The 13,451-nt window shown below is 41.9% G+C and overlaps 1 protein-coding gene across 8 annotated transcripts in view; it reads right to left on the bottom strand.

Moving 5' to 3' along the window:
• The window catches only part of TERT (telomerase reverse transcriptase), a 31,091-nt gene extending 17,962 nt beyond the window's left edge, over nt 1–13,129 (bottom strand). For 2 of the 8 annotated variants that reach the window (XR_010431575.1, XM_064659544.1), the window contains exons 1-5: nt 12,424–13,129; nt 9,449–11,333; nt 6,283–6,478; nt 1,857–2,046; nt 689–871 (exon numbers count right to left, since the gene is read on the bottom strand). Coding sequence is in view for 7 of the 8 variants with exons in the window: in XM_064659544.1 (XP_064515614.1) it covers nt 689–871; nt 1,857–2,046; nt 6,283–6,478; nt 9,449–11,333; nt 12,424–12,651 (2,682 nt within the window). In the remaining variant the exon portion in view is untranslated. Of the gene's footprint in view, nt 1–688; nt 872–1,856; nt 2,047–6,282; nt 6,479–9,448; nt 11,334–11,989; nt 12,253–12,423 lie in introns of those variants that run through there. The other 6 variants (XM_064659509.1, XM_064659499.1, XM_064659519.1 and 3 more) reach the window with 5 other exon arrangements.
• Nucleotides 13,130–13,451: the final 322 nt, after the last annotated feature.

The following is a 13,451-nucleotide window of genomic DNA, read 5'->3' as shown; positions in this document are numbered from 1 at the left end:
GAGACACAACAGTCATCCCACTATAATATAAATAAATGTGTAATTTACATATATCTGTACACATTGCCCCAATTCAAAGCTATGAATTGAGCTCAAACACAAAATATTGCCCGATAGACATAACTGAAAAGTGTGAAGAAGAAAATCCTTCAAATAGTAGGGTATGACAAGCACTCACTTTTCCAAAGTGGAAGAAGGAACGTGCTGGAAAAAAACACTAGAAGTGTTCATTTTCAACAGAAACTAATGATACTGAGATAGAACAGACCAATTTTTTAAAAGACACCGAATTTATCCAAATGCACATAGCAAGTTTTTCTGGTTTTCATTTGGGATGATGGTTCAAAAAGTATATCTGAGCTTTTATCTTTGTCCCATTTTTATACCCAATGTATAAATGTAACTTCAAAAATCCAGTGCATGTACAGAAGCAAGAGCTTCTACATCACAGAGAGATGGACACAAAAATATCCAAGGATAGGAAGCACTACTACAGGGACACCCATCCACAAAATGCAACCAACCACCCACATCAGAAAACCAACCCGAGTATGTGTCAGGTATGCACAAAAGTTTATTTTGAAAAAGAAATAATTATGCAGTCAGATCACAGCTGTTACAGTTATAAAAGTATCTGCAAAAGACGGTTTTGAAAAGCTAGTGTGAATATGTAATTAAAAATACATACCTTTACACAGTAGAAATGAGGAATTTCACCACCAGATTCAAGAACCTTCATAACAAACTGCTTCCATGTCTTGTAGATATCATCTTTCCCAAACACAGAAGAGCCTATAAAACTGGTGTTTATAGTCCGTTCATAGTTTAACACACTAAATAGATTTTTTAGTTGACTGTTGTAATGATGCATCTAAAGAGACCAAAGAGAATCACCTCAAATTATGTTGGAACATATTAAATTCTGTGAAATACAGAGATTTCATGTTTAGATGAAGTTTGAGATTAAATTTATGTATTTAATATATTATTTTGGTCAACAGAAGCTTTCAGAAAGCCTGAATATCACTGCAGCAACTACTTGGAAGTCATAAAACAGCCTTAGAGAATTTTTTTTTTTGTACAGTTAAATCCTATAGAAAATGTTTTTGTTTCTGTACTTGACTCTTGGAAATCAACAGTTACAGACATAAACAGATGAACACCACCAAATAAAACTGCCACTGATTTGAAGGTAATTTCTTAAATATCATTCATTCTCTCTGCTGGAGGTAATGACTGCAATAAGAATAGCAAAAAGAACATGCGCCCTGAGACTTTTTGCTAACTTTATGCTGAGCCTCTAGAGGTACTTTATACAGGTACGATACCAAAGATTAAATAGACTATACTGTGCACTGCGTGTTCTGTCTCTGTTCCCACACTGGAGTTATTCTCAGCTTCCTTCCTATCTCCCTTCTGTGCTCGATCCAGCTTCCTTGCCCTTCTTAGACCTTCTTCTGTAACACACCCAGTTCATCACTGTTCAGCTTCCTGGATTGATCTGGCTCCACAGACAACTAGTCAATCAACATGCACAATCAGTATTCAGGTAAATCCCAACAGGCCAGACTCATCCATCCCAAACAAAATGGGATTACTTGACAAGCCATGCCATTCTGTTAGGCTCATTTCCATAAGACAGGCTTGCAAACAGAAGTAAGTGATTCTGGAACTGAAGGCTAATGGTAATTAAGCATTGGGAAGGGAGAAGTTAAGTTGTAACAGATCAATTCAGTCATTCTGATTAGAATGTTTCAGTTCACCACATCAAAACTAGTTTGCTGTAACAAAAACCCTTACTCAGTTTATTAGCTGCGTACAACAAATACACATTAAAAAATAACGAAGATAAAAACCTTCTTTTCTCTGCTTTCCCTGCTGAATGCTTGTGCTTCAACAACACCTCTCACTTTTACTATGGGTCTTAACCCATTTAGTTTTGGAATAAACCGGAGCTTTGATGCCATAACAACAAATTTTTTTTGACGGACATCTTCAATCTCCTTTGAAGATAAAGGCCGTAGATGCACTCTGGCAAAATGGTTTCTGAAATACAAATACACCCTTAGTGTAAGCAGTGGGAAAGGCGGTAAGTTAAAGCATGTAATATCTTTATGATAACTGACGCCAAATATTTTTCTAAGATAATACAAATATTAACCTCTGCAGAAAGTGACATGGAAACTCAAGTTTCAGAAAAATTTCACAGTATCTTAATGACAATGTAATACAATAAGAAGGGAGTACACATTTCTGCTTGATGCCAATAAAATCCTCACTTAATTAACACAAAATTTAAGCACAGATTAGCAGAATACATTTGAATGTTATGACACATGTTTTACGCAAGAAGCAGGATGCCGCATATTTCTGATGGTTTCAGAAGTTTGAAAGACATTAACAAAGTTCAACGGAACCTTCTGAAAACTATGCCAGGAAAGCTCCAAGGAAAGACTTACACACTGGAATGGGCTGTTCCACTCCCAACACCCAGGGGACCTACTACTTATTAAAAGTTATAATTAACTGAGATGATAAGATACATACACAACATAAGGGCATTTAGGTATCCAGGACTGACCTGATGTGCAGTTGTCAGCTGAAGTGAACAGCAGAAAATAACGAAAAACCAAAGGCTCCCAAGTCACAGTTCTGAGCTTTGTAAGTTCATCTTACTGGGAAATGTGTTTCCCCCTCAGACACCCCCTCAGGATTTACTGTTCAGTGTAGCTTAGCCCAAATCAATACTTTCCCATACAATGAGTCAGGAAAAGGAGGTGGAGCAAAAGCCCTTGCTTTTACTTTAGATGCAGCATTAAAGTACCCCACTTGCAACATAAAAGACCTGGATCAATCTGCACTGCTTGTATTGTTCAGAATGGCAAAATGTGCCATGCTAAAAAGCCCTACAGTCTACTGGTTATGGCACTCTGCTGTGAAGTGAACCTAGGCAATTCAAGTCCCTGCAAAAGAAGGAATGTGAATATAAACTTGCATGAAGACTTTTCACATCCCTCACTGGGACAGTTAGCAAAAGGAGGCCACACTACCACAAAAGGCAGTTGGTGGATGGTGGAAACCTGGTAAGCATGCACTGGAAGACACCCAAGAAGGCAAGGATGCCGGTATACAAGAGGCACACAAATACTTTGTACACGTCTGTATGCCTTCGTATGCCAGCACAACTCACACACAAGCTAACGATCCAGCTGCTTGGGATTGTTGGGATCTGAGGTATACAACCCAGGGCAGGCAAGCTGAGCTATTACTGAGAAGGAGTTTTGAGGATTTATATTCCAACTTTGGAATTAAATTCCTGGTACAGATGCTGCGCAAAGTAAAGCGGAAAGGACCTATCTGCTTTTCCACAGATAGAGATCACTATTTTTTGTAGAATTCCATTATTTCCTGACCACATAAAACTTCATCCTCTACTACAGTATTAGGTAGATCACCAAGACAAATCAAGTGACTCCAGTTCAATAGAAAAAACTGAATTATCAAATCTCCATCCCTCTTTAGCTCACATTCAAGATAGGAGGGGAAAAAAATTCACAATCAACCTCAATCACTATATAAAAAAAATAAAGACATCCTTTGAAACTGAAAACCAAGATCAGTTATTGGCAGATTTTCACTACTACCTCTAGCCAGCTGTAGAATTGCATGTAATTTTGCCTTCAGCAATATTCATTGCTTATTTCATGGCATCTATAGCATTGCTAATGATTTTGACTGTGTGCTAATCCAGCAGTCACTGAACCGTGCTCTCACTGGCACACTCACAACGCTGTTAAGCACAGGAACTTGGAAGAAGCTGAATGGATGGTCCTGCTGTCTTCTGACATCTCACTGTAGTCTCATGGGTGAGATTCAGAATTTCTACAGCATTTTTAATCCTCAGCAGCCACTGTATATGGCACAGGCAGGGAGGGCATGAGCATTAAAACGTGCTGTCACCACAGTACTGCGCTCACTATTTTTAAAACATAACTTTACATTCTGCAGGCCGTGGAACTTGAAGCAACGTATCATGAAATATTTTTTTCTTAGTAAACACTGTTCTTAATTTGGGGTATGAAGTTTGGTATAGCTTCAAAAATCAACACAAAGTTGTTTGTGTGCAATGACCTGCACACTCACACCACCAATGCAGCAAGGCAAACATGGAGATCGAAGTCCCCTGTCAGAACCACAGCCTGTATCCTTGAGAGGGATTCTGCACAGGATGATCTACTCATATGGACAGTCCTTCAGGACGAGGATTTACTCCCTAATGACAATGCAGTGCAAGGACAAGCTCACAAGTAAGATCCAGGTCCACTCAGTCCACGCTTGTTCCATCCATTCTCTTTTTTCAAAGGAAGATGCAGAAGAAATGGAAAGGAATTAGTAGCTACAAACGCCTTCCTGCAAACCAGCTCAGAACAATTGCTTTGAGCAGCTCCAGCTGAGGAGAACCAGAACAATCACAGAACAGCCATTAGTGAACAACTGAGGCCACCAGATACTCCTCCTCCAGGAAAGATGGAAGCAGCTCAACAGCCTTTGGCACTGATTCACCAACAGCGCCTGAAAACACTGGCTGGTTAAGAGAGGACAGACCTTGGACAGCCTCAAAATGGCCAAGGCAGCCATAAACACTTGTTTCCCAATATCTGTAACCCCCAATTTCTCTCCTCCCATGTGAAGTAGGCAGCTGACCACCTGTATGAATGCAGTAAACTGGACACTGGCAGACTTCACATTGGACTACACGCTGTAAAAAGCAGTGCTGAAAGCCCTAGTCAGCGAAGCTTAAGTGTAGCTGTTGGGATCAGACTAAAAGTCCTTATAAACTATGTATCCTGTAGCCAACAGCAAACATTCCGTTCTTAGAACACGCCTTTGGCAAGCACACAGCAGCACTTCCTTGGAATGTTTTTCCAGTTTCCAATAATCTGCAGTTCAGGGACCTCCCGAGCCAAAGGTGAGAAGGGGCTTCCTTTATGGTGGGAAAATATATGGGGAGGAAATCAGAAGAAACATGACAAGCCTAGATTAGGGTCTTTTGAGTGCAAAGCACCTGGAGTTTTTCTGGGAAACAGGGAAGAGGGACAAAAGAGCTAAACCCCAAGTTACTTGTTTTCTTGAAATCACATACCCCAGTAAAACCAGCAGTATCTCTATTACGTAAAAATTGCTCGATCATACTTCATGACAAAAAGTAGCCTTTAAGTACATTACAACTGCATAAAACACTAATTGCAACACTAAGGCTGTTAGTTTGAAGACAAGACAAACAGAATGTGTGGGACCGAAAATTACATTCTACTACTACTGTTTAAAGTGCATCATCTGTGCTACAACTGCAAACAAGATCGAGGCCCCATTATGTGCAAACATATATGCAAAGAGCTGCACTGGAGATATCAATGTTGAAATCAGGGAGTGGTGGGGCAGAAGGGGAAAAATCACACATATAACGTTGTAGACCAACAGATCACTGTGAAAGCAAAAGGTTCACCATAAAAAACAGCCAGTAAAACACAAGATATCGAGTATGCTCATTTTTCAGTTCCAAAGCTCTCTCAGACACCAACATTTTATAATGAAAACCTGAAAGATGTGAACAGTATAGATGGGTGCACAATACTGTTCATTAAAATTGCCTTCAGGTATTTCCTGTTTTCTCACTTAATTGCTTAAAAATTTACCTTAAATAATGCCCTAACTTAAATCCACGCATGCATTTTTAATACCAAAAACCAGCATGGAATTCCACAGCTGCACTAAAAAAGAAGCTGTGGCTTCTAAAATCCCTTAAAAAACACCACTTCTAAACCCACAAGGCTACTGTCTGAATTTTAGTAGAGTATTACAGGATTTTAGCAGATGTTTGGTTTTCTTGTTTTTAAATTAAGGCACTTGAAGCAAACTGAGTATTTTTAAAATGAACTTCCACAAGGATACTCTGGGGATTCTATCACTATGCTTCACACACTGCTAAAAGGTGTAAGAAATTTACTTATCAAAAAACAAAAACCTCTTCATAATGGATTTTATTATTGCAAAGGTTTCTCCTACCTAAGAATTCTAAATTTGCATCAGTTTTCCCCCACAAAATATTTCTGAAATTACAAACTCTGCATGCTACAATGACAGGTTGAATTTTCTTTTGGGAAGTTAAGCAAATAAAAGGAGGATAAATGGGCAACAAATTAAAGCAGAAATATAACTTTACACGACAAAACACAATATTTCTACATATTCCATGAATTTTAATTAGTTTTCTTGTATTACCTAATTCCAATGTTCTGCAACTTGCCCCAAATAAACTTTCGGTAGTAGAAAAGCATGTTTTTCTGGAACATGGTCTCGGTGATATAGAAAAATGATCTGAGCAACTCAACAACATACGTATCCATCAGCCAGTACAGGAATTTGGCCAAAAGTTCTTCACGGAAACAATGTTCGTCGGCAGGAACAAAGTGATCACCTTCAATAAACAATTCAAAGGTAGTTATAGTAACTATCAACTATTTGTATGAGCAAAGAAACAGATCACACAACCCCCCCCCCCCCCCCCAATATTATTTCCTTAGCTTGAGGTCAGCTGAAAGAAAAGAAGCAAGCTGCCACTCCAAATCTGCACCGGCATTAACGTGACTGACTCAAGCTCAAAGTAAAACACAGAAACTAATCTGCAGTGACAAACGTACACAGAGGATACAAACACATGCCATTAGTAGTCCAAAGACTTACTTTCTTCCCCCAGCATTGACTGGGCAAGACCATTAATGCACAATGGCAAGATTATTGTGAAAGGAAAGGTAAAATAAAAAGAAACAAATCTACTACCACATTAAACTTTTTTTTTAAAAAAGGAAGCAAAAGGCTGAAAATACTTAGGTACACTGTAAAAAAAGAACAAAATTAAACTGGGATGGCTTGGGGATGAGAATGATATTCAGATTTCCCAATTCCCTGAAAATTAATTTCAGGGTTAGGTTTTATTTCAGACATCCCATATAAAACCTATTGCTGCAGTAAAAGAAAAAACCCCAAAAATTCAAATCACCCCAAGTCCATATGCACTTTCAATATGTAGATGGGGGAATAATTATGAACACAGAACATTCCTAACTACTGTCAAATTTAAGGCCACATAGATCTGTAATGATGTCTAAATATGGATAAGCACGGAATAAAACCCTGGGCTACAATAATGATTTTTTTGCCAACTTCCAATCGTAATTTTTCTAATTAAATTTAAACAGTAGAATTTAGCAAAAGACAACAGGACATTTAAAGAAACTGTACAGAAATACTAGTTTAGCTGCATAGCGCAAATCATGATTATGGCACGAATGAGTTAAAAACAGCTTAATTTTGACATAACAGAGCTGAAGCTTAACAGTGAAACTTATAAAATGGAAATAAATTTCCAGTTCTCTACCTTGTTTAGTTTTTGTGTGCTTCAGGGCAGAGACATTTTCATGTATTTACAGCACCTAAGAAACAACTACCATAAAGAGTTTTCACTTCAACAGAAGCCAAGTAACACCAATGAAAAAGTCCAATGACTGTTAGAAAACTCTTTAACTGAAGAGTTGCAATGTGCACTGGTAATATGCAAATTAAATCAGGATGCTGATCTGGAACTAGTAGCTCTTCTGGAACTAGATTATTTGTTTCCTAAGCTCCTGACAACAGATGTAAATGATGACTACAATTCAGAGATTTGACAAGAAACCACTACTACAGCATTTGGAGGAAAAAAACCCCACCTCCAGTGCAGCAAAGTAAATGCGTGTTTAAACTTCAATCACAATGGAGTACTTTCATGAAAATTAAAATCAAGCTTATGTGTTGCTTTACTTGGAATACAGCCAGAGAACAAGAGGGCGTTACATTTTTTAAAGATAAGATGTTCCAAATGACTACGAACCAAGCATATATTTTAGAATAAAACCTTTAAAAATATTTAACTCCTTTTAAATATTTAGCATTTTGAAACGCATGTTTTTGAACCATAGTTTCTAAAGCAAGAAACAACATATTTCCAAGATCTAAGTTTCTTTTGAAAGTGTAACCTCCCCTACTTTTGACATCAGTTCTCAAACATCACTTTTAAATCTCCCTCTGACACTACGAAGAACCTGTAGTAATTTCAGCACTTCCTACACCTTTTAACAAAGGAATACCATTTTCAGCTCACATTACTGTAGGATCCAAGTACAATACCAGCTAAGAATAAATACTGCAAACATACTAGTTAAGGAAGTGCAATCCACATTTTATAGATGGAGAACAGAAGCACAGAAAAATGAAAATACGCATTGGATCCTACAGCAATCAACAACAGAACCACAGCTTCAGCCTAGATTTAAATCTTAGCATAGTGTCTGAAGAACAAACCTGAGGGAAGCAAGATTTACCTGTCATCTGAAAAGAGGACTAAACAGAAATGGATTCACACAGAATTTGGAGCACTCATCTGTTGCCCTCATGAAAGCTTTTAGCCAGGAACCACTCAGTGAGGTGACTTCTGCACCACCAAGCACACAGCCTGAAGCAGTGCTCATTAAGTTCTCTTGATCCTAGAGAAAGGCTCTAGAAGGTGACAGATCTTTTTACAAGGGCGTGTAGTGATAGAATACAGGGCAATGGTTTTAAACTGAAAGAGAGTAGGTTTAGATTAGATGTTAAGAAGAAATTCTTCATTCTGAGAGTGATGAAGCACTGGAACAGGTTGTCCAGAGAAGTTGTGGACATCCCATTGCTGGAAGTGTTTAAAGCCAGGTTGGATGGGGTTCTAAGCAACCTGGTCTAGTGGACTGTGTCCCTGCCCACAGCAGGGGAGTTAGAACGAGATGATCTTTAAGGTCCCTGCCAACCCAAATCATTCTGTGATTCTATGCTGGGCAACCCCTGTATTGAATGGGTCCCATACTCACATCTTTCTCACAGGGCTGATGTGAGGGGGTAAAAAACCCCTGTTTTTTCCCCTCCCATAGCAGAGAAACACATGCCACTGCAAGTGTCTTGATCTGCTTTCAGTTCTTTATGAAGGCTTACGGTGACAAACAGGCAGACTACATTTATTCCTTACGTGCTTAGGTCATACTTCAATGGATTTTCAGTTACTGCAATTTGGATGGTAGGAGTGGATGGGAAGGAGTTTTGGTTTGCTTTTTGTTTGGCCCAGGTTCTGAATTCATGTTTATGAAGACATGATTCTATTAAACACAAAAAGCATGAACGCAAACAAGTTTTGGAAGGAAAACAGGCTTAAGCATGCTTCCACCATCAGTTACAAAGATTATTAGGTTTGCTCTCAGCAATGGTTATTATCAATGAACTCAGGAATTCTGACTCCAGATTCAATATCCTCCCCTTCCCACCTTAAACACGAATACCAGTCATGTGACAGCCCCGCCACTTAGTTCTTTACTATAACAAGTACCTTTGCCTAGACGAAGCCACATGCAGTCATTCACTCTCATCTTCCACATCAACTCCTGCAACGAAAGCTTAGCAAACTTCCCCCTGGAAATGAATGCTTTCACATTTTTTAGGAACCGGCACTTGTTATGGTTTGAACCCCAAAGCTCAGCAGGGATAACCTGCTCCATGCATTCCCTCACAAACATGTACACCTGCCAGTGGCTGCTGTGCTGCTTGAGGAGCTCCCTCAGGGCTGAATCACACACCTCTCCTGGGTTTTGCTCCTCACTCTGCAACTCTCCACACACTGATTTTGCAAGAGGGGCACGTAAGTTGCCTGATACAACACTGTGACCAGATTCACATCTGCTGCTTGTCACACATTTAGTAGGCTCCTTCCCAAACTGTTCTGCTTGCTCATGAACCTCTGCCTGACGAGGCAGATTGGCTTTTCTCCCACTTTCAGATATCCGAACAGGGCAATTTTTTTTCAAGAGAGCTAAGTAAGGACACTTTCCATGGTTCTTTAACAGTTTCTGAAATATATGTCTCATTTGCCAGTAGCGTTTGGGCAACCTCTTCTTTCTCCAGCTGTGATGTGGCAGACTTTGGTTACGCCTTTGCTCCAATAGATTTTTGCTTAAGAATATAATTTCTATAAGCCTTCTTCCACCTGCCTGACAGCCCTGCAAACGATTCAGAGAAAATGATTTAGGAAAACATTCTCGGAAACTCCTGTGAGAATACAGAAGAGACTTCCTGTCAATGTATACAGCAGAACGCAGGAGTCTATTTGGTAACTTCTTTGCCAAATTATGCAGGGGACTTTCCCGCCTTCTGCATTTTGAAGAATTACCCTCCACGGGCTTCATTTGTACAGAATTCACCTGAGATTCACACATACGCATCTCTACTCCTTTCCTATGGGATTCTGCTTGCATTTCAATGCTGGACTTCAAAGGTTTGTTACTCTGAACTCCTTGCAGAAGAAAGCTTTCACCTGCCACAAACTTCTTCCTGTCATGAGATGTGTGAACTAAAGAAGGACCTGACATAGCACTGTTACTTCTTTGAGAAATGTGGTTATTTTTAATGAGGCTTTCAGGATGTGATGCTACATACCCAGTTTCATATCTCTTGGAACTACTTTGGTTTACATGAGGAGTAAGCTTACAAGCCTTTTCATCTCTCACTTTCTCCTCTACTTTTGCTCTCTTAGCTGGAATTTCAAGGTGTTCCCTGTGAAGCTTCCTTTTTAGAGATGGTGCTGTAGATGACAAACATAAACTGTAGCTATTTGTTTTTTCCAGATGTTCAGTGACCACTCTGATCTCTTTGCTTGCTTTAGAAACATCTTTTGCAGAATACTGGTAACTGGACACTAAGCTTCGTACGTTGCTATTTTTTTTATTTCCCATGCTGGAGACATTATCTTCAAGTCTTTGTCTGCATTGCCACCCATGTGACTTTGAAAGATACTTTCTATGAAAACTAAGTCTTTTCTGCACATAGTCAAGCAAGCTATTACACTTATGCTTTGAGACTCTCTGTTTAACAAATACTGGGAATGAGTCTACATTTTGAGAGATAAGTTCATAAACTGGTTGCCCACAAATTTGGTAACAATTACTAGGGGGAACCAGCATAAAGATTGCACAGTGTTCTAATAAATACATCATCACATCATCCCCTATCCTGCTCAACAGTGTTTCCCAGAGGCCGCTGATACGAAGAGTTTCTGTGGCAGTATTGGACAAGTAGCTGTATAAATTTGATAATGGTATGATTTGGAAAGGAGAAGTATTTTCATCCACTAAGGAGTATCCATATGCAAGGACATTCTTCTTTCCTTTTTCACATAGTCTCTGCACAACTCTTGTGATGACTTCATTCTGACTAGATAACTGAAGAAACAAAGAAAAAAGAAAATTAGCTTTTTTTCACCAACTCTTCCATAAACCACAACATATCTATTAAATAAAAAGACAGGCAAGACACACAGCCCTAAACATCAGCTGTCTAAGCAGTATTAGTGATTCCCAAGTGCCATACCCAAAAAGAAAGACTCTTCAAGTGTACCACGAAGTGTTCACATGTAGTAACGTAAACCTACGACTTTAAGGAAGTCTTTTTAATGTCTGCCCTTTTGATCCTGGTTTTCATTCCCAGGAAACACCCTACACTACTCCCCCTGGCTCCCTCAGCAACCCAGACTCCAAGGCCTTCAGGTCACTGTGCCCGTAAATACGCGCTCCTAGATCCAAGTTTGTAGACACGCGTTCGTGGATACGTGCTCGCGCAGGCTCTAACCTCCAGGGAACTAACGCTCATTTTCTTGAGGCCTCCATTTCCTTTTATGTAAAGAAAAGTTCAACTAAACGACTCCGTACGCAATTCTAAAACCCACTCAACAAGCTCGCGAAGGCCGCTTCCTACCATAGCACGGCTTTGCTCACACACGCGGCAGCACTGAGAGAAAAGCAGCCTTTCCTCTCTTAAAAGTTTCCTCTGCTTATAATAAGGCCGACCCGCAACCCTTTCTACCCCGCTCTCCTCTAACCTCTCAAGAGCAGGTCGAGAAAGTGGCACCTTCCCTTTCCAGCCGCTCCCCGGCCACGCTCGGTTTGTTCACCCCGACCCCGCAGCGGAAGCAGGGAGGCAGGGGAGCCCCATGCACGCAGACCTTTTGTGTTCTCCACCCGCTAGCGCATGGACTTTGCTCACCCACCCCCCAGAAGGGGAAGGGCGGTGATCCCCCACCGCTCACCGCTGCCTCGGGCCGACAGCGGCGGAGGCTGTGGGGGAGCAGCCGAGGCCCGGCGGGCAGCGGCCACGAGGGGCCCCGGGCCGCCGCCGCCCCCGCGCTCACATGGAGGGCGGGAAGCGGCCCCCCGGGAAAGCCCCCGCCACTGGCCGGGCCCCCGGCAGGGCTCTCGCCGCCCGGCGAGGGCTGCGCTGCCGCGGCCGCCCCTCGCCCCCCGGGCTCCTTCCTACCTGCTGGAAGGTGAAGGGCCGGGGGATAGGGCGGGCGCCGCGGGGGACGCACACCAGGCATTCCCCCACGAAAGTCCGGTAGAGGGGGGTGTCGTCGTCCCGCAGCACCCTGGCGTCCCCGGCGCCGCTCTCCCCCAGCCGCTGGATGAAGGTCTCCAGCGGGGTGGCCTCGGCGTAGCAGCCGCGCAGCGCGGACACCAGGGCCGCGAAGGGCTCCCTGCCCGCCATGTTGCGGCCAAGGAGCACACGGGGCCACCTGGGGCGGCCGCCGCTCCCCTCCGACCCCTCCGCTCCGCCACCCCGCCGCCGGGCAACGGGGAACGGCCGCTTAACGAATAAATAAATAAACAAATTAAAGCATTAAGGGAAAGGAAAAAAAAATTAAATAAATTGCAGAAAACGCCCTCGCACACCCGCAGCGCGGCTGCAGCGCCCGGACGCCCCCAACGTGGGCGCAGAGGGGCGGCGGGCGGGGCGCGGCGGGGCGGGGCGGGCCGGGAGGCCGCTGTCCAGCTCCACAGCTGGGAACGATCCGCTTGGATTCCCCTCCAAGGAACCGTTTGTTTGTTTTGGTGTTTTTTTTGTTTGTTTGTTTTTTTTTTTCCCCCCCAGGATCATCACTCCGTTGAGGATCTGTCTGAAATGGGAGCCGCTGTAGGAGAGGTTATGGTGGAGATGAACCCAAGTGGCTGCTCCTGGGTTTCTCTCCAAACTCATGAATTAAGAAGCCAAATCACTTGTGGTAGTCTGTAACCTACTACTCAGAATTTTTCTTAGCATCTGAAGACTTCATGGTAAAAAAACTTGATGCCAGACTGTGAGAGGGACTGCAATGGAATTGGGGGGAACTGTAGGTCTATATCCTGATATTTATTCCAGGTGAATTAGTAAAAATCATAGAATCATAGAATGGTTTGGATGGGAAGGGACCTTAAAGTTACAACTTGTCTGCCATGGACAGGGCAATATCTGTGAAATATCTGTGAAATAGTGGAATATAGGATTAGTAGATGCTGGGAGAAATACAA

The sequence above is a fragment of the Pseudopipra pipra genome, chromosome 1, assembly GCF_036250125.1.
Source record: "Pseudopipra pipra isolate bDixPip1 chromosome 1, bDixPip1.hap1, whole genome shotgun sequence".
NCBI classification, from domain to species: Eukaryota; Metazoa; Chordata; class Aves; order Passeriformes; family Pipridae; genus Pseudopipra; species Pseudopipra pipra.
This window is presented reverse-complemented; position numbering and strand designations above follow the sequence as displayed.